The 21,780-nt window shown below is 47.6% G+C and overlaps 1 protein-coding gene across 1 annotated transcript; it reads right to left on the bottom strand.

The window, feature by feature from the left end:
* Nucleotides 1-1,807: 1,807 nt before the first annotated feature.
* KCNJ8 (potassium inwardly rectifying channel subfamily J member 8) lies at nt 1,808-7,435 on the bottom strand. Its single transcript, XM_060245917.1, has 2 exons — nt 6,992-7,435; nt 1,808-2,987 (listed from the first exon to the last, which is right to left on the bottom strand). Exons 1-2 carry the CDS (start codon nt 7,354-7,356, stop codon nt 2,087-2,089), a joined length of 1,266 nt encoding a protein of 421 aa, XP_060101900.1. The 5' UTR covers nt 7,357-7,435; the 3' UTR covers nt 1,808-2,086.
* Between the last annotated feature and the right edge of the window lie 14,345 nt (nt 7,436-21,780).

The raw sequence follows: 21,780 nt of genomic DNA, 5'->3' as shown, positions 1-21,780 counted from the left end.
AAGATAAAGAATGAGTGCCAAGTGATTGTCTCTGGGGAGGACGCTCCACAAACTGGGCACCACAACAGAAAAGCTCAGGTCTCTCGCGCTTGTTTGCTTCTCTCCCAGAGGGCTCTGTTGATGGTCTCAGCACATGTGCAGGTTCAGACGGGAGAATGTGCAACCCTTCTGATGTCCTGGCCCGACGCTGTTTATCGCTGGGCTGCACAAGGTTTGGCTGAGCAGACACCCGTTGTGCAGTCTGCTAGGGTTGCCGAGTCCAATTCAAGAAATATCTGGGGACTTTGGGGGTGGAGCCAGGAGACATTGGGGGTGGAGCCAGGAGCAAGGGTGTGACAAGCATAAAAGGATTCCAAAGGGAGTTCTGGCCATCACATTTAAAGGGACCACACACCTTTTAAATGCCTTCCTTCCATAGGAAATAATGGATAGGGGCACCTTCTTTTGGGGCTCATAGAATTGAACCCCCTAGTCCAATCATTTTGAAACTTGGGGGGTATTTTCAGGAGAGTCACTGGATTCTATACTGCAAATTTGGTGCTTCTATCTCAATGAACAGCCCCCCCAGAGCCCCAGATACCCGCGGATCAACTTTCCATCATTGCCTATGGGAATGTTTCCATAGGGAATAATAGAATTCCTGGAAGACATTTCCCTCCCCTCCCCACGCTTTCTGATGATCCTGAAGCAGGGGGAGGGCCTCCAAACTGGGGGATCCCCTGCCCCCAGGATTGGCAACCCTAGATCTGGCCCAGCCCTTTGGGGGTAGGATCAGCTCAGGCTCTCTCCCCTGCCAGGGAAGCCTCTCGTTGCCAACCTCTAGGTGAGGCCTGGAGATTGCCAGCTTTTACACCCCATCTCCAGACTACAAAGATTTGGTCCCCTGAAGGGAACGGCCACTTTGGAGGACGGGCTCTATGGCATTATACTTTGCCGAGGTCCTCTTCTATCCAAACCCCTCCCTCCCCAGCTCCACCCCCAAAATCTCTAGGTATTTCCCAACCCAGATCTGATAGGGTTGCCAGCCTCCAAGTGGGGGTGGAGATCTCCTGCTTTCGCACCTGATCTCCAGGCGGCAGAGCTCAGCTCCCCTGGAGAAAATGGCTGCTATGAAGGATGGACTCCATGACTGAGGCCCCTCCCCTCCCCAAACCCCGCCCTCTCCAGGCTCCACCCCCAAAGTCTCCAGGTGTTTTCCAACACAGACCTGGCAACCCTAAGTGTATTCAGAATCAGCTGAAGATTTGGAATACTTTACAGAGGCACTCTCAAATAGCTGTTGTTAGTTCCATACAGGGGTGGAATTCTAGCATTACAAGGCTCTGTTTTTGTAGGCTCTTGGAGGATTGGCTGCATCAGGAGGTGTGGCCTAATATGCAAAGGGGCTCCTGCTAGAATTCCGCCCCTGGTTCCATATGATTGGTAATCCAACATAACACTATCAGACAGGCCTTGGTCACAGAATTGTAAAGTGAGAAGCTACCCATAGTTGCTATCACGTGGATGGAGGCTCTCATTGAAGTGGGAAACCAATGTCTGAGCTGTATCACTTCCGGGGCTTTTTTTTTTTGTCACAGGAACTACTTTGCATATTAGGCCACACACCCCTCTGATGTAGCCAATCCTTCACGAGCTTACAGGGCTCTTGGTACAGGGCCTACTGTAAGCTCTAGGAGGATTGGCTACATCAAGGGTGTGTGGCCTAATATGCAAAGGAGTTCCTGCTACAAAAAAAGCCCTGGTCACCTCAGACCGTTCACATGCTTTCCTTCCAGATTCCTTCCACATGGAAAACTAGCATGTCAGGGCAAAGGGGTTTAGCTTTTCCTAACCTAAACACACCTTTGTGTTCAAGGGATATTTTGCACGGAGAAGCATTCTGTCACGTCATCCTCTTCCCAGCAGTCTGATGTGGTACAGTCCAGACAAAGGCCTATCACCTTAGTGTCTCGACTTAGTGCTTTCATATAATAAATAACCCCAAGTCCCACTGTTTCCCAACGAGTTAAGAAATGCCATTTTTAACATGAATAAAAAAATACCTCCCTTTTCTACAAAATAGTTAAGTTTTATCACATGAGACCTGTCATGTCTCTACCGCATTTTGATTCCCTTCTGGTGTTATGAACTGGACCTTGGGCACTATGAAAGATGAGTTGTTCCGCCTAATGGAGTTGTTCCGCCGCATGGAATTGTTCCGCCTCATGGAGTTACGCTTCCGCAAGGAGTTCTGATGAGACAACTCGCTTTTCTGGAGCGTCTGGATAAGGATGGAAGGCTTCTCGTCCAGCTCCTTGGCACTGCAGCGTGGAGCTGCCACTTTGGTCGTATTGCCGAACTTCGAGTAATCGACCGCGTAGGCCCCTTCCTCTTCTGTCACGATGGGTACGAAGCGATGACCCCAGAGGATCTCTTCTGCTATATAGGACGTTCTCGCTTGGGTGGTGATCCCAGTGGTTTCCACGACTCCTTCAAGTATGACAATGATTTCGAGGTCTTGGCTGGCCAAGTCGTTGGCAGAGATATCATAAAGAGGGCTCCGCTTGTCAATGACGTGACAAACTATTAAAGGAGCCACGAGGAAGATATTGTTGCTTTCGAGGGGATTGTCAACCGGAACATCTTGCTGATGAATCGGGATGACTTCTCCTTCGGGTGTCGTGGTCTTCTTGACCACCTGGATTCTCACCGAGGCACTGATGATCATGCTTTTCCTCAGGTCCCCCACCCTGAACATGAAGCAGAGCCTGCCGTTACGAACGGCGATGACAGCGTGCCGACTGAAGATAAGCGTTTCTGCTCGCCGGTGCGCCTGTGCGGTTTTCATGAAGATGCACCCAAGCATGACAGCATTGATGATCAGTCCCACAATATTTTGAAGGATCAAGATGGTGATGGCGATGGGACACTCTTCGGTCATCATTCTGCCCCCAAAACCAATGGTCACCTGGACCTCAATGGAGAAGAGGAAAGCAGAGGTAAAGGACCTACAGGGAAGGAAGAAAAGAATGGTACGCCATGATAAGATTGATGGAGCAGCCAAGATATTCATTTGTGAAGCATATATGTGATAGGGGTGTGATTCAGTTTATGCAGTCCATTGGATCATTTGATTACGTTTTTTCTGGGCTACAAGTGAGGCCAAGGACTGTGTTCAAAAGTTCTCCTACAAACAAAACCCCTGAATGTATAAATATAGCATATCAAGAAGGACGGTAGGTAGAACTCTCAGTTTTAGCATTTTAGTTTTCTGTATGCAGGAAGATGATTTCATTCCTATCTTGCCTTTCCCCCCATCAAGGAACCCAAAGTTAGCTCTCTCCTGGACACTGAACAGGCTCTGACCTGTTTAGATTCATTAAGTTTGCCCAACCATACCATGGGACTTTGCTTTATATAGGGAAATCTTAAAACATGTAAACCAGGGGTGTCAAACATGTGGCCTGGGGGCTGGATCAGGCCCCCAGAGAGCTCCTATCAGGCCCCTCAGCAACTGGCAGTCATCTGCTTCCTTCTCCCTCTCTCTTGCTTCCTTCTGCATAACAGCTTGCTTTGCCAGACTTGCTCAAATGCACAGGAGCTACAGAGCAAAGCCTCTATTTTCTCCATTGGCTGAGGCTCCTCCCTTGGGGAGGAAGGGGGGGAAAGCAAAGCTTGTTTTCCAGGCTCTCTCAATCAAACAGCAGAGCTACTTATTCCCTTATATTGGCTTGAGGCTCCTCCCTCCCCCGTCCCGCAGGGAAGAAAGGAAAGCGCCACAGATTCCTTTGCCCAGTTCTCTGGATCCTATGGGAGAAATACAAAGAAAGCACCTTTAAGACCAACGAGTGCTAACATTTAAAGCATGTTTTAAGTTTTTTTTTTTTTTTAAATTAATTGTGTTTGTGTGTGTCCTGTATAAAGTTTATATCTCTGCTACCTAATCTCAAGTAGGTACACACATGGCCTGGCCTGAAATGGCCCAGCCCAACATGGCCTGGCCCAACCCGATATGGCCCGGCCCAACAAGGTCCCATTTATGTCAGATCCGGCCCTCATAACAAATGAATTTGACACCCCTTAACATGCTGGGATTCGTGTTTTCTGCTACGATGCAAGCAAATTTTTAGACTTGATTCCGATGACTGTATATGTGGGCCTGAACTCCGACATTAGATTGGGGAGCTTGTGGGCACTTTTGGAATCCTGACTAGGGTTGCCGAGTCCCTCTGCCACTCCAGCGGGGGACTCTTCTCTCTCGTGCGCTTTGCGAGCTCAGTGCAATGTCACCCGGAAATGACGTCATCGCACCGGGCATATTGCACGGTGGACGCTCTAGGATTCACGGTAAAACTCTATAGAGTTTTACCATGAATCCTAGAGCATCCCCAGAGTGACATGCCTGGCGTGATGACATCACTTCCGGGTGACATCATTGCATAGAGCATGTTGTGTGGCGACAGGGCTGTTTGGTGGTGGGGATCCCCTGGTGGCGTGCTCTGTGCTGGTGGGCTGGGAGAAAGATGGGGTATAAGTTAAGTAAATGAATAAACCCATTGCTACAGGAGTACTTTTGAGATCGGAGGCAACAATTTGGCTAGGGCTGCCAAGTTCCTGGACCGGGTGGGGATTCCCCTGCCCCAGAGGTTCCCAACCCACCAGCCCACATTGGGGTGGTGGTGGGGGATATTCCCCCGATGTCACCGGCGTGATGACATCACTCGCAGTGACGTCATCGCGCTGGTGATTGTACCATAGAGTTTCTGCTCCCAAATTGGGGTGGCCAATGGTAGCTCTCCAGATGTTTTTTTGCCTTCAACTCCCATCAGCCCCAGCCAGCATGGTCAATGGCTGGGGCTGATGGGAGTTGTAGGCAAAAAAACCATCTGAAGAGCTACCGTTGGCCACCCCGTGGTAGAGCATCCAGGAAAACTATGAGTTTTCCCGGAAGCTCCTAGAGCAGCTGGCGTGCCACACTGGCTGCGTGATGACATCAATTGGGAGTGATGTTGTCGTGCTGCACACTATCTGCATGCATGAAAACAGTCCCCCCTGCCGAAGGCTGCATGGGACTTGGCAACCCTAAATTTGGCACTAACAGCTCAACTATATTTTATGCTTAGTACTCATTTAATTTCCATTGAAATAATATTTTTGGTGCCACAGGATTGTGACTACTTGCACTGACCAACAGCATGTAGTCCAGCGCCTAGTGGTTTTGTGGGAGCATACTTTGTCCCATGTTGTCACTCCCTGGAATATTTATTGAAGGACCCATGTTCCACATTTCCTTGCTCCAAAGTGGCTCACATCATAAGAAGAGTCTGGCAACCAGCAGGAGACTTGGAGGCAGGGACACAGTGGGGAGAGGCAGTGTCTTGACCTTGATGATGTCATTTCCAGGGAAACACCAGAAGTGACAGTGGTAGGAATTGCCAGAAAACTCTATGGTAAGACCCCATGGCTGCAATTTTCTTACAGACCTTGGTCCTCTGTGGCAGATAGGCAACCAGTGGGAAGTTTGAGGGGTGGGGACTTGGGTGGCATGCAACATTGGTGACAGCACTATGTAATACAACTACAGCCCTAGAGCTACCCATTGTCACTTCTGGCTTCTACCTGGAAGTGAAGTACTGGTACAGAGACTGGCAACATTTTTATTTTTCTCCCACTACTGCTCAGAGCAGACAACAGTGTCAGTTAGCAACACCTTCCACCACAGCAAGAGACCTGGCAGCCTTAGTGACGGCCATTTTGTGGTAGCACCCATTCCCCATTCTCGAAGATCTCAGGGTGCCCATAGGCTCAACCACAGTGGGATGGCCCCATTGATGGACCTCCGGGTGATGCCTGGGTTTTTTTTGCCACTGTGTGACACAGTGTTGGACTGGATGGGCCATTGGCCTGATCCAACATGGCTTCTCTTATGTTCTTATCTTCTTAACCAGATTGAGGACCCCTTCCATTGAGCAACAAGTGCGTTATTGACAATGACGATGGACATGGCCATATTTTGGACTTGCTTGGACGTACTTGGGAGGAGAGTCGGCCACTGTGACATTAATGGGGCCTTCTATTAATCTGATGGCTAACCTTTGAAATGCGAGGCTGCACAATTTTAAATAGTTGTCTGGGTTTGTTTAATTGCAACTGTTGTTACATCTGAGACCCTCTCTGCAGGGAGGCAAGGACAGCGTTGCCAGTTCTCAGTTGGGGGTGGGGGATCTCCTGGCTTGGAGGCCCTTCCCCACTTCAGGGTTATCAAAGCAGGGCCGAAGAGGTTGAATGTCCGCTAGGCACTCCATGATACCCCATGGAGATGGGTTCCCCATGGGGTATAATGGAGAATCAATCTGGGATTCTGGGTGGCTTGTTTTTTGAGGTAGAGGCATCAAATTTTCAGCATAGCATCTGGTACCTCTCTTCAAAACCCCCCCAAAAAACCCCAAGTTCCAAAAAGATAGGACTATGGGGTCCAATTCTATGAGTCCCATCCTCCATTATTTCCAGTGAAGAGAAGGCATTTAAAAGGAGTACAGTCCCTTTAAATGTGATGGCCAGAACTCACTTCAGAGTTCAGTTTTGCTTAGAATCATGGGAGGGACCTCCAGGGTCATCTAGTCCACCCCCTGCACAATGCAGGAAACTCACAAATACCTTCCCCCGAAATTCACAGGATCTTCATTGCTGTCAGATGACCATCTAGCCTCTGTTGGAAAACCTCCAGGGAAGGAGAGCCCACCACCACCCGAGGAAGCTTGTTCCACTGAGGAACCGCTCTAATGGTCAGGAAGTTCTACCTAATGTTGAGCCGGAAACTCTTTTGATTGAATTTCAACCCATTTAATTTCAACAGCTTGTCTCAGCCTTGCTCCTGGCTCCACCCCAAAGTCTCTTGGCTCCACCCTTCAAAGTCCCCAGATATTTCCTGAGTTGGCAACCCTAATTATAAATGATCTTCAAAATGAAAACAAAACCAAGTGTATTCCTGAATCTTACGGCCACACCTTACCTGACACAAGTCACACACGGCTTCCACCCACTGATGTTGTCGTTCTGAACACACGGATAGTTCATGTCTCCGTGGCCAAAAGCCACCAGCCACCACACCATGGCGAAGAAGAGCCAGCTGCAGAGGAAGGACATGGTGAAGATCACCAGGGTGTGGCGCCACTTGAGGTCCACCAAGGTGGTGAAGATGTCTTGCAGGAAGCGGCCTTGCTCCCGGATGTTCTTGTGAGCCAGGTTGCAGGCCCCATTCTTGGCAATGAAGCGGGCTTTCCGTGGACGATCCCGGACACGTGGCTTGCCCAGGTTCTCAGCAGCGATCCGCGCGAGGACATATTCTTCAGGGATGATGCTCTTCCTAGCCAACATCTTCCTGTCACCATAGTCCGCAAGCCAACAGGAAGAAAAGTATGGCAGACAGCAGAAGAGGACAGCAAAGAGATTTCTTCTGTATGATCTTACTGGGACTGGGTACCTGAAAAAAGACAGAAGAGATTCCTTCTTGCTCATTGCCTTTCTAGGGTTGCCAATCCCCAGGTGGGGGCAGGGGATCTCCCAGTTTGGAGGCCCTCCCCCTGCTTCAGGGTCATCAGAAAGTGGTGGGGGGAGGAATATATCTTCTGGGCACTCCATTATTCCCTAAGGAGACTGATTCCCATAGGATATAATGGAGAATTGTTCTGCAGATATCTGGGGCTCTGGGTGACTGTTTTTTTTAGGTAGAGGCGCCAAATTTTCAGCATAACATCCAATGCCTTCCCCCAAAATACCCTCCAAGTTTCAAAAGGATTGGACGAGGAGGTCCAATTCTATGAGCCCCAAAAGAAGGTGCCCCTATCCTTCATTATTTACCTCTGCTCCATATTTTTATCTAACCCCCTCTTGAAGCTGGCTATGCTTGTGGCCGCCACCACCTCCTGTGGCAGTGAATTCCACATGTTAATCATCCTTTGGGTGAAGAAGTACCTCCTTTTATCCGTTCTAACCCATTCTAATTTATTTGCCTTCCTTCCTTTCTTGCAGTTCTCAAAACATCTGACATTTATGCCTTGTGGCTCTCAGACATCTGATGTTTATTCTATGTGGCTCTTACGTTAAGCAAGTTTGGCCTCACCTGCTCTGGAGGATGGACTCCAGGGCATCGTACCCCACTCTGTTCTCCCCAGGTTCTGTTTGCAAATTAGTCGTTTCCCTGGATCTGGCAACCCTATACTCCTATCCCCTGCTGATGGCCAAGGTGGACCTGGAAACCCTAAAAGAGTGCTTCTGAGCCTGTGCAGAGTACTTTCTCTTCAGTCCTGTCAGTCAACCGCTTTAGAGGTGTAGGGAAAATGTTTCCAGGGCAGAAGGTGTAAATTGCCGGCGGGGTTTAAACTTCACTGACGGACTGGGTGCTATTGTTTCCAAGTTAACTGTAGCAGAGCTGAAGTCCCTTTCAGGGGAGGGGAGGTAGCCCAGTCATTTCAATGGGAAGCCACAACAGCACAACACGACATAAGACAACAACACAACAGTCAGGACAGCGAGAGGGAGATCTACGGACAGACCAAAGAAGGAAAAAGTGAAAACTTACAGATTCCTCAGCAGAAGAAGCGCTCCGCAGCAACCGTCAGCCGGGCCAACCCCTTTGAGCTTCCATCACTGCCGAATCCTCCAGATGCGAAAAAGGCAAATGATACAGGATTAGAACTCAGGCTGATGGCCTTGAATTCTCCGCTATCCGCTGGGATTCCTTTGCCGCTCGGCCTCGAAGGCAGCTGCCACGCTCCTCAAAATGGCAGAGACGTTATTTGGAATGCTTCGCCCTGGAACGGTTCTCCAGGAAGGAGGAGGAGGAGGGAAAAGGGATTAAAACTGTTCAAAGGAGGAGGGAGGACAAGCAGTCGGAATGTGGGAGACATGCACTACCGTTAACAACTGCAGCTGTAAAAGTCCATGGTTAAGACTTCCCTCCTCCTCCTCAGACATACAAATCACAAATTTTTCTACATTATCTTGATGCTGGAGACGGGAGGAAGAGAGGAGGTGGGAGGGGAGAAGTTGGCTTGAGTCCCAAGCTCCGTTGACGCAAAGCGAGGGAGAGAAATTCCAGTCTAACCTCTGTGAACTGAGGAGAAATGCCTTGGTGTTTCACAGCAAAGGGACTTTGGTCTTCAGAGTCCTCCGGGCACATTGGCTGGTTCGGGCCCAGAGGGCTGAAAGTCATGACCTTTGACCCTTCTCCCCATTTAGGACCAACCCAAATTGACTGTTCCCCTCAAACGGGTGGGAGACCCGATTTGAAAGGAGTGCCTTCAGTCCTTTGTGGTGTCAGACGGGGATGGTATTCTTAAACGCTTCTGACGTCACTGAAAAGGGTTGCTAACTCCAGGTTGAGAAATTTCTGGAGATTTGGGGGCAGAAGCCAGGGAGGGGGGGGGAGTTCGGGGTGGGGAGAAAGCAAATACATGATGCTGCAGCGTCCTTCGTCTGAAGCTACAGAGGAATTGATCCCTGTAATTTGGAGATCGGTTGTAATTCTGAGGGATCTTCAGGCCCCATCTTTAGGTGGGCGACCATGGCCACAGCACTTTCTGGCCTATCGCAAAGGATTCTGGGACATAACTATAGAATTACCCACAGCCAGGGCCGGATCTAGGGAGGGGCAGAGGGGGCACTTGCCCTGGGCGCCGTCGGAGGAGACGGAACCATATTGGGTGTGAAGTCCATTGAATTCTATGGGTCCTTAAGATAGAATGGACCCAAAGGCTGTTTCTTAAGGTAGAGGCATGAAATTTGCATCCTATGCCTCTCCTCCAAACACCCTCCAAGTTTCAAAAAAATTGGAACAGGAGGTCCAATTCTATGAGCCCAAAAAGAAGGTGCCCCTATCCTTCATTATTTCCATTGGAGGGAAGGCATTTAAAAGGGGTGTTGTCCCTTTAAATGTGATGGCCAGAACTCCCTTGGGAGTTCAATAATGCTTGTCACAACCATGCTCCTGGCTCCGCCCCCAATGTCTCCTGGCTCCACCCCCAGATATTTCTTGAATTGGACTTGGCAACCCTATCCTGTCATGGTCTGAAAGCCAGCAAAACATTTATAGAAACCCTTGGTCTGATTTTTTAAAAATAGCTTCACCTATCCAGCGTCTCTCCTTGGAAAGCACTCAGAGAAATATGTTGTGGAAGTCTCAGAAATTGTGTGCTCCAAACAGCATGTGCAAACAAAACTAATCAGCCCATAGCAAAGAGTTTTTGCTGTCTTCCCACTGGTTTAAGTGGATGAAATATATAGTTCTGGCACTGAGCATTTTAGGCTTAATGGAAACGTACATTCCTGGAAATCTGGTTCCTTCGCACAACCCCACCCCATCAAGTATCAAGGTTTCTAGCATGAAGAAGTCACACTGCCGCTGCATTAGGAATCTGTGTTTTAGAAAAGCACACGTCACTCTCTTAAGTCGCAGCCTAAAAAATCCAAAAGAGCTGTTTTGCTAGAGCCTATCACATTGGAGGATGAGCAGCTGTAAGAGCCGGAGATAGTGTAGCTGATGTCCTATAATCCTATTTTCTGGGTAGATAAGTGGGCAGAGTTGGCTTCTGCGTCTGTCGCAGGGTCTGGATCCTGTGCTGGTGCCGCTGTTAGATGGGCCATAGTTGTTAGTGGGAAGTCATTTGAGGCTGAGGGGGCTGTCTGTAAGCAAGGAAAAGTCTTCCACTCTCTGCACTGTACATAGGACAAACCAGTAGGTCTGTCAAGTTCCCGAGCCAGGTGGGGGTTCTCCCGCCCTGGAGGTTCCCAACCTGCCAGCCCACATTGGACCGTCGGGGGGATCCTCCCCCGACGTCGCCAGCATGATGACATCACTCGGAAGTGATGTCATTGCACCGGTGATGTCATGCGCCGGCCACTCTAGGAGTGTCTGGAAAAATTCTATGGTTTTCCTGGACACTCTAGCAATTTGGGAGGAAAACTCTAGTCTTCCCTCCTAAATTGCTAGAGTGTCCGGGAAAACCAGAGTTTTCCCAGATGCTCCTAGAGCATCTGGTGCACGACGTCGCTGGTGCGATGACATCGCTTCTGAGGGATATCGCGCCACAGATGCTTTGCACATGCAAAAACAGTCCCCCGCCAGAGGCCACGGGGGACTTGGCAACCCTACAAACCAGCCAATCTCCACTCCACCTCCCCTTACCACCTATAGATCTTTGGCCTCCAAGCATTTGACGAAGAGAGCTGTGTTCCTCGAAAGCTTATTTTGCAATAAAATTTGTTCGTCTTAAAGGCCTACTGGACTCTTTACTATTTTCCTCACCAACAGAAATAAATGCTTTCATCTTTAAACAAGAACCATCAATTTTAAAGAGAAACAATATCAATAATTACTTTTTGCCACGGCTTTTTGGGTAGGAAAAAGCCCAGCAGGAACTCATTTGCATATTGGGACACACCTCCTGCCAGCACCGTTGCTTCACCCTGGGCTTTTTTGTAGGAAAAAGTCCAGCAGGAATTCATTTCATTATTAGGCCACACCCCCTGACACCGAGCCAGCTGGAACTGAGTTCCTGTTTTTTTTAAAGCCCTGCTCTTTGTCTTTTTTGTTGCGATGCAAGAGACCTTCTTCAAAAACCCACCTTCAAGGTTCAAGCGATATCTGCTAGTATTAAGGAATGGCCAGTCATCATATTAGACTTCTGCATGCCCCGGGCTTTATCAGGGTCTTTAATCCAAGGTCAGAGAACTGCAGAGGAATGTTTCTGGAATGTTTATCTTGACTGATACAATCTTTACTGCAGATCTCCATTCCACGAGTTTACGGTGCATGTCCTAATTTGAACCGGAGAATTTGAGTGTAGACCGTTCCGTTATGGAAATCTGCATGGCAAAGACCCCAGCAAATCCTAGAGTTGGCTCAAGTTGTTATATTTTCTATATCTATTTGGACGTGCCAAAAAAAAAACCACGCCTGTTCTCACGATGACGGTATATACCAGACACTTTTTTTTTTTTTGCAGGAGTTCCTTTGCATATTAGGCCACACACCCCAGATGTAGCCAATCCACCCGCAGCTTACAGTAGGCCCTATAAGATGAGCCCTGTAAGCTCTTGGAGGATTGGCTGCATCAGGGTATGTGCGGCCGAATATGCAAAGGAGTTCCTGCTACAAAAAAGCCCTGCCAGAGGCCCTCAATGTGGTGCCTGCTGACACCTTTTCTGGTGACTGCCAAGTGTTTTTAGAAAGGGGGGAGGCAGCTTGAGCTTTTACGCAGCAAGGCTTCTAGTTGACCATTGAAGTTTCAATTGCCTGTACAGATCTTTAGAAATGTTATCTTGGCATCAGCTGAAACCACAGCACAAGGATCTTCACGGTGGACTGAATGTAAAATGTGGCAACCATTTTGTAGGTGTCTCTGCCTCCTGCAACAGCCATTCTGTGGCAGCCATTTTGTGACAGTACCCACCACAATGCCAGAATTCCAATGCCAGCTCCTTCAACCTTTCATCATAGGACTTGGTCTCCAGACCCCTCACCATCTTCGTCACCCTCCTCTGGACCCGTTCCAGCTTGTCTAAATCCTTCTTAAAATGTGGTGCCCAAAACTGAACACAATACTCCAGGTGAGGTCTTGCCAGAGCAGAGTAAAGCGATACCATTACTTCACGTGATCTGGACCCTATACTTCTGTTGATACAGCCCAAAATTTCATTTGCCTTTTTAGCCACCATATCACACTGTTGACCCATGTTCAGCATATGATCCACTAAGACCCCTAGATCCTTTTCGCACATGCTACTGCTAAGACAAGTCTCCCCCATCCTATAACCATGCATTGGATTTTTCCTGCCTAAACTTTATATTTATCCCTGTTAAAATTCATTTTATTGGTTTTAGCCCAGTTTTCCAGCCTGTCAAGGGCATCCTGGACAGACCGCCCGCCTGACCGACGGACGATGGATGACAGACGGACGGATGGATAGATGGATGATAGATAGATAGATAGATAGATAGATAGATAGATAGATGATAGATAGATAGATGATAGATAGATAGATAGATAGATAGATAGATAGATAGATAGATAGATAGATAGATGAAGGAAGGAAGGAAGGAAGGAAGGAAGGAAGGAAGGAAGGAAGGAAGGAAGGAAGGAAGGAAGGAAGGAAGGAAGGAAGGAAGGAAGGAAGGAAGGAAGGATAGATGATGGATGGATGGATGGATGGATGGATGGATGGAAGGATAGATGATGGATGGCTAGATGGATGGATGAATGGATAGATAGATAGAAAGATAGATAGAGGATGGATGGATAGATAGATGATGGATAGATGGATAGATGGATGGAAGGATAGATAGATAGATGGATAGATGGATGAATGGAAGGATAGATGATGGATGGATGGATAGATGGATAGATGGATGGATGGATGGATAGATAGATAGATGGATAAATGGATAAATGGATGGATAGATAGATAGATAGATAGATAGATAGATAGATAGATAGATAGATAATGGATGGATAGATAGATGGATGGATGGATAGATGATGGATGGATGATGGATAGCTAGATGGATGGATGGATGGATGGATGGATGGATGGATAGATGGATGAATGGAAGGATAGATGATGGATGGATAGATGATAGATGGATGGATAGATGGAAAGATGGATGGATGGATGGATAGATAGATAGATAGATAGATAGATAGATAGATAGATAGATAGATAGATAATGGATGGATGGATGGATGGATGGATGGATGGATGGATGGATAGATGAAGGATGGATGATGGATAGATGGATGGATGGATGGATGGATAGATGGATGAATGGAAGGATAGATGATGGATGGATAGATGGATAGATATTGCCATCAAGTCACATCTTATTTATGATGAATACTTTTCAAAAAGTGGTTTGCCATTGCCTGCTTCTGTGTCACAGCAATGGTATTTCTCAGAGGTTTCACATCCAAATATTCACCAGAGCCTACCCTACTTAGTCTCCATGATGTGAGAAGGTCGAACTAGCCTGGGCTAGCCAGGTCTGGGCATAAATATATATAAATCCCTTATTCACTACTGCAAGAGTCAGAAGTCTAGGGAATTCCTGTTGGAATAAGCTATCAAAATTACTCCATTTTCACGCTGTTGCTTTGGTGTCCCCTGGAGAAGAGCTCAAAGCACACGGGGATTCTTACGGATTAGAATTAATAGATTTATTTGTTGCACTTGCTGGATTTGGACTGTGTCCTCTCCTGTGGTGCTGCCTCTTGGTGTGTTTATGAGAACTGGTGTACAAAAAGTACTCATGACCTGGCTCCAAATTCATGCCTGAACATGCGCTCGATTGCCTGTAAGGCCAGAATCAGGCTTACCTCTTTAGCCCCTGGTGATTTGTGCTCTGGGCATGTGTGCAGACATGCATGCACACACATGCACACACACATTCTGTTGGCACCATGGCTCCCCTTCTAAGGCTGCTCATGACCCAACACCCTGAATATAATACAGTGGGTTCTTAGGCATTGAAGAGGCGAGGTGGAAATGACAACAAGCTCTTTATTGGGTACAGCATGGTAGGTGGCTGCACTAACAAGACTGGTGAACCAGCCAATGGGGCCTCATATACAACTCTGGGTTCCTGCACAAGCACGTTATTGGATCATTCAAACTGGCCGGGGTCCAGTGATTGGTGCAGGGCAGCAGGTATTTGGATCCTGCTGCCCATTGTTCTCAGTTCCCCAAGCTCCATTTGTCTGGCTCCAATGAGCCAGGCTGGAACACCCAATACAGTCCTTATGTATAACTTAGTTCACATACATAACACCAGCAGGAACTCCTTTGCATATTAGGCCACACCCCCTGATGTCACCATTGTTTCACATAAGGGCTTTTTGTAGAAAAAGCCTAGCAGGAATTCGTTTACATATTAGGCCACACCCTCTGACACCAAGCCAGTTGGAACTGAGTTCCTGAGCGTTCCTGCTAAAAAAAAAAAAAACAGCCCTGCACAGCACTGAATATGACTTTCTAAAAAAAAGAAATCCTTTCTCTGCCATTCTAATAGGTTCTTTTTCCCCTTGTAGACCTTGGATGAAACATAACTGTCCTGTGCCCTGGCACCAACCATGACCAACCAAGATCCTGTGAATTTAGGCGGGAGGTATTTGTGAGTTTCTTGCATTGTGCAGGGGGTTGGACTAGATGACTCTAGAGGTACCTTCCAATTCTATGATTCTATGACTCACGTAGACAAAAAGAGTCCTGTGTGAACCAGCCTGCTTACCAAACACTTTGCATTTGTGATTTCTTTAGCTTTAGCAGCAATTGTCATTTTGGCTCCCTCATCTGGGAGAGTCAAAGTCCTCTTATCTCATGAAAAATGATAACCATAATTGCTTTAGCAAATGACACAGAGAGTGCTAAATCTTGGCGAGTGTAAGTCCAAAAGACAAGGAAGTCATGTTAGGAATTAATCGTGACAGGTTTTGGATGAGTTGCAGGGAACTGATTTACAGTGCGCTTTTTCGGTCACGTCTCCTCTTGGTGCTTGTATTTTCTCAAAAGAAACCCGAGAATCTTGCTGTCCATTGCTGGGTAGGGAACTTATTCTGGGAAGGGAACTTATAACATGCATGAGTTTTGCTTCCCCCCCCCCACCCCTAATTTTCAATGGCGTCAAAACCCTTGGGGAAGCTTGGAGGCTATTTAAAACTACAATCCTAGAAGCTCAGATAAAATATATACCACAAGTTAGGAAAGGCACAAACAGGTATAAGAGAAGGCCTGCATGGTTTACAAAAAAAGTAATGGAAGCTATAAAAGGTAAGAAGGACTCCTTTAAGTGGTGGAAAGCTAGTCCAAGTGAAATAAAAGAGAACACAGGCTGTGGCAAATCAAATGCAAGACTGTGATCAGGCAGGCAAAAGGGGACTATGAGGAGCATATTGCAAAAAACATAAAGACCAACAAAAAAAACCAGCCAGGGAGGCAGTGGGGCCTTTGGATGACCAGGGGGTAAAAGGATTACTGAAGGAGGATAGGGAAATGGCTGAGAAGCTGAATGCATTTTTTGCCTCCGTCTTCACTGTGGAAGATGAGAAGTGTTTGCCCACTCCAGAACCACTTATTTTGGAAGGGGTGCTGAAAGACCTGAGATTGAGGTGACAAGAAAGGAGGTCCTACAACTAATAGATGAATTAAAATCTAATAAGTCACCAGGTCCGGATGGCATACATCCAAAAGTTCTGAAAGAACTCAAAGTTGAACGTGGATTTCCTGACAAAAATATGTCATCTTTCATTGAAATCTGTCTCTGTTCCTGAGGACTGGAAGGTAGCAAATGTAACCCCCATCTTTAAAAAGGGTTCCAGAGGAGATATGGGAAATTACAGGCCAGTCAGTCTGACTTCAATACCGGGAAAGTTGGTAGAAACCATTATCAATTACAGAATGAGTAGGCACATTGATGAACACGAGTTATTGAGGAAGACTCAGCATGGGTTCCGTAAGGGAAGATCTTGCCTCACTAACCTGTTACATTTCTTTGAGGGGGTGAACAAACATGTGGACAAAGCAGACCCAATAGATGTTGTTTACCTTGACTTCCAGAAAGCTTTTGATAAAGTTCCTCATCAAAGGCTCCTTAGTAAGCTCGAGAGTCATGGAGTAAAAGGACAGGTCCTCTTGTGCATCAAAAACTGGCTAATTAATAGGAAGCAGAGAGTGAGTATAAGTGGGCAGTCTTCGCAGTGGAGGACAGTAATCAGTGGGGTGCCACAGGGCTCAGTACTGGGTCCCATGCTCTTTAACTTGTTCATAAATGATTTGGAGTTGGGAGTGAGCAGTGAAGTGGCCAAGTTTGCAGATGACACTAAATTGTTCAGGGTGGTGAAAACCAGAGAGGATTGTGAGGCATTCCAAAGGGATCTGTTGAGGCTGGGTGAGTGGGCGTCAACGTGGCAGATGAGATTCAATGTGGCCAAGAGCAAAAAAAATGTACATTGGGGCCAAGAATCCCACCTACAAATATAAGTTGATGGGGTGTGAACTGGCAGAGACTGACCAAGAGAGAGATCTTGGGATCGTGGTAAATAACTCACTGAAAATGTCAAGACAGTGTGTGATTGCAATAAAAAAGGCCAACACCATGCTGGGAATTATTAGGAAGGGAATTGAAAACAAATCAGCCAGTATCATAATGCCCCTGTATAAATCGATGGTGCGGTCTCATTTGGAATACTGTGTGCAGTTCTGGTCACTGCACCTCAAAAAGGATATTATAGCATTGGCAAAAGTGCAGAAAAGGGCAACTAGAATGATTAAAGGTTTGGAACACTTTCTCTATAAAGAAAGGTTAAAACGCTTGGGGCTCTTTAGCTTGGAGAAATGTCGCCTGTGGGGTGACATGATAGAGATTTACAAGATTATGCATGGGATGGAGAAAGTAGAGAAAGATATACTTTTCTCCCTTTCTTACAGTACAAGAACTTGTGGTCATTCAATGAAATTGCTGAGCAGTCAGGTTAAAATGGATAGAAGGAAGTACTTCTTCACGCAAAGGGTGATTAACATGTGGAATTCACTGCCACAGGAGGTGGCGGCGGCTACAAGCATAGTCAGCTTCAAGAGGGGTTAGATAAAGATATGGAGCAGAGATCCATCAGTGGCTGTGTGTGTGTGTATTGGCCACTGTGTGATACAGAGTGTTGGACTGGATGGGCCATTGGCCTGATCCAACATGGCTTCTCTTATGTTCTTGAGGTTACAAAATAGTAACTGGACTTAGAGTTGCCAAGTCCAATTCAAGAAATATCTGGGGTCTTCGGGGGTGGATCTAGAAGACTTTGAGGGTGGAGCAGAAACAAGGTTGTGGCAAGCATAACTGAACTCCATAGGGGGTTCCAGCCGTCACATTTAAAGGGACTGCACACTTTTTAAATGCCTTCCCTCCATTTGGAATAATGGATAGGGACACCTTCTTTTGGTCCAATCTTTTTGAACGTTGGGGTTTTTTTGAGGAGAGGCACCAGATGCTCTGCTGAAAATTTGGTGCCTCTACCTCAAAAAACAGCGCCGCCCCAGAGCCCCATGGATCAATTTTCCATTATACCCTATGGGAATCGGTCTCCATAGAGAATAATAGAGTGCCCAGCAGACATCCCCCCTGCGCTTTCTGAGAACCTGGGAGCGGGGGGAGGGCCTCCAAACAGGGGGATCCCCTGCCCTCACCTGGGGATTGGGAACCCTAAATGTGCATCCGTGGTTAACATCCCCACATGCCCTAAAGGCCTGCAACTGAGTCTGACAATCTGCCTCCAACACGTGGAGTATTGTGCTCAGTTTTGGGCACCACATTTTGAGAAGGATATAGACAAGCTGGAACGGGTTCAGAGGAGGGTGCCGAAGATGGTAAGGGGTCTGGAGACCAAGTACTATGAGGAAAGGTTGAAGGAGCTGGGGATGTTTAGCCTGGAGAGGAGGCGGCTGAGAGGTGATATGATCACCATCTTCAAGTCCTTGAAGAGCTGTCATCTAGAGGATGGTGTGGAATTGCTTTCTGTGGCCCCGGAAGGTCGGACCAGAACCAATGGGTTGAAATTAAATCAAAAGTTTCCAGCTCAACATCAGGAAGAACTTCCTGACCGTTAGAGGGATTCCTCAGTGGATCAGGCTTTCTCGGGAGGTGGTGGGCTCTCCTTCCTTGGAGGTTTTTAAACAGAGGCTAGATGGCCATCTGACAGCAATGAGGATCCTGTGAATTTAGGGGGAGGTATTTGTGAGTTCCCTGCAATGTCCACAGGGTTGGACTAGATGACCCTGGAGATCCCTTCCAACTCTGTGATTCTCTGATTTTAAATCCTGCAAGTATCTGAGTCTGACAGTCTTCCTCCCACAGTGACTTCCACAGTCTCTCTACTCATGTTTGAGAAACGTAGACAAAAGAGTCCAATAACACCTTTAAGACCAACCAAGTTTTATGCGAGAGGATACGAGCTTTCATGTGCATGCACACTTTGTCCGACAGTGGCTATTAGCCACAGTGTATGTGTGTATATAAATTTTTTTGCCACTGTGTGACAGAGTGTTGGACTTGATGGGCCGTTGGCCTGATCCAACATGGCTTCTCTTATGTTCTTATGTTCTTAGGATCGACAAAAAGTGTTCATGCACCCGAAAGTTCCCATCCTGAATAAAACTTTGGTACCACGGCAGGGGCATGTTTTCAAGCTCTTTTCCAGAAGAAGTCCACATTACCGGTGGAAACGTCGGCGGTGCACGGTGCAAACCAAACGGCACCCATCGGAAATACCATTCGCGCGGTAATGCTACACTTCGTTGGTGCCTGCCTTTCTCGTTGAGATTCCAAGCAGATGACAAAATATGAAAAACAAATCTGACCATAGAGCAGGGGTGGCCAAACCCAAACTTGGGAGCCACGTGTGGCTCTTTCACCCATATTGTGCGGCTCTTGAAGCCCTCACTGCCCCGTCTCTTTAAATCACTGCTCCAAGCCAGGCCAACCAGAGGCTTGGAGGATGCATTTAAAGTTAACATTGCTTTCTTTCCACCTCTCCTTCCCTCCTCACCTTCCTTCCTCCCTCCCTCCCTGTTGTGTATGTGAACTGAAATGCGTATAGTTAAGGGTGTTCCTGCCTGGCTTCTTGGAGCCTGGAAGACTGAGCTTGGGGACTCGGGAGCAACAGGCAGTCGGAGCCAAATCCCTGCTGCTCTGCTCCAATCACGAGCCCTCTGCTGGCTTGAATGGTCCAATGGCATGCTTGCGTGGGAACCCTGAAGTGCATATCGTTGGCCCCGTTCTCCAGTCTTTTGAGTTCAGCCCTTGCCACGCTGTACTTAATAAAGGAGCTATGATCACTGCAACCTCGCCTCTTGCTTGCATTCAACCAACTATATCAGGGGTGGCCAACGGTAGCTCTCCGGATGTTTTTTGCCTACAACTCCCATCAGCCCCAGCCAGCATGGCCAACGGCTGGGGCTGATGGGAGTTGTAGGCAAAAAAACATCTGGAGAACTACCGTTGGCCACCCCTGCACTATATTATACTTCCTTTCCTCCCTCCCTCCCTTCCTTGTGGCTCTCAAACATCTGATGTTCGTGTCTTGTGGCTTTCGTACATCTGATGTTTATTCCGTGTGGCTCTTACGTTAAGCAAGTTTGGCCATCCCTGCCTCAGAGCATAGGAAAGGAAAGGTCCCCTGTGCAAGCACCAGTCGTTTCCGACTCTGGGGTGACACTACTTTTCACGGCAGACCTTTTTACGGGGCGGTTTGCCATTGCCTTCCCCGGTCATCTACACTTTCTCCCCAGCAAGCTGGGGACTCATTTTACCCACCTCGGAAGGATGGAAGGCTGAGTCAACCTGGAGCCGGCTACCTGAACCAGCTTCCTCTGGAATCGAACTCAGGTCGTGAGCAGAGCTTAGGACTGCAGTACTGCAGCTTTAACACTCTGCGCCACAGAGCATAGACCTCTACTAAACCCACAGTGCAGTAAGAAAGGCTCAGTTATAAACCTTCAAAATGTTGCCTATACAAAGTCTAGTCCATCAGATGCGAGTGGCAATCAAAATCTCATTTGAAGAAGTGGTATTTGTTCAACTAGGTGAAGGCTTCATTCCTGCACACACTTTCTTGGGAATAAACTCCAAAGACGGTAGTGAGATTTATTTCTAAGTAAACGTTCATTAGATCAGGCTGCCTGACAGAGTCCATTCCCTTAGCAGCAATTAGGTTTGGCTGAATTTTATCTGATAAGCAGCCCTCTAACTTTCTCTCTCTCTCTCTCTCTCACACACACACAAAGTCATAGCCTTTCTCCATTTACAAGCAATTCCATCCGTCGTGTCTACCACAAAGAGCAGTAAAGGCTTTTTGCTCAACATAAGCAGGGGTGGAAATCTAGCAGGAGCTCCTTTGCATATTAGGCCACACACCCCAAGGTAGCCAATCCTCCAAGAGCTTACCAAAAAAGAGCCTTGTAAGCTCTTGGAGGATTGGCTCCATCAGGGGTGTGTGGCCTGATAGGCAAAGGGGCTTCGGTTAGAATTCCTCACCCTAATCATAAGGAGGAATTTCAGCTCATATCGCTTAAAGAGAATGCCATTATTTTTCTGTGCAGGAGATCAAAGGAAAAAGAACGGGAGGATTCGGGAAGTTATGAAAAAGAACGGGAGGATTCGGGATTCGGGACACCTGGCCTGCTGGCGACTCCCTGGATGATCTGGTAGAGTCCTGGAACGATGGGCTCTCCAGGGCCATCGAGGAGGTCGCACCCAAGCGCCCTCTGCGTTCCCGCCCGAAGCCGTCGCCCTGGTTCAACCAGGGGCTGCGGCAACAAAAGCGGGGACTCAGACGGCTAGAGAGGCAATGGCGGCGTACTCGAGACGAAGTGACCCGAACATCTTATAGAGAGAATTTGAAGGCCTATGAGATGGCAATCAAAGCCGCAAAGAAAGCGTTCTTTGCGGCTAAGATTGCGCCCGCAACTTCGCGCCCGGCCCAATTGTTCGATATAATTAGAGGACTTACAACACTGCCGCAAGGCAGACCAAATTCTATTGAATTGGAAATAGGCTGTGAGGCTTTTGCGAAATTTTTTGTGGATAAAATCGCGTCACTCCGCCCCGACTCCTCTGCCAATTTTGAGACAGTTAGTGAACCCGAGGCTCCGAGCCTGTCTTCGGATTATACGCTGGATGACTTCGACCCCCTCAGCCTGGAGGAAGTTGACAGGATACTCTTAGCTGCTCGCCCAACTACCTGTAAATTGGACCCATGCCCT

The sequence above is a fragment of the Heteronotia binoei genome, chromosome 8 (assembly GCF_032191835.1).
Source record: "Heteronotia binoei isolate CCM8104 ecotype False Entrance Well chromosome 8, APGP_CSIRO_Hbin_v1, whole genome shotgun sequence".
NCBI classification, from domain to species: Eukaryota; Metazoa; Chordata; class Lepidosauria; order Squamata; family Gekkonidae; genus Heteronotia; species Heteronotia binoei.
The sequence above is the reverse complement of the archived record's forward strand: the minus strand, read 5'-3'. Positions and strand labels throughout refer to the sequence as shown.

What these genes read in the sequence shown, in the direction of transcription:
- KCNJ8 (XM_060245917.1), bottom strand. Translation starts at nt 7,356, where the DNA reads ATGTTGGCTAGGAAGAGCATCATCCCTGAAGAATATGTCCTCGCGCGG. An exon ending in CCGTGTGTGACTTGTGTCAG is followed by an intron (nt 2,988 to 6,991) that starts GTAAGGTGTGGC and finishes CCTTCCCTGTAG; the next exon opens with GTCCTTTACCTCTGCTTTCC.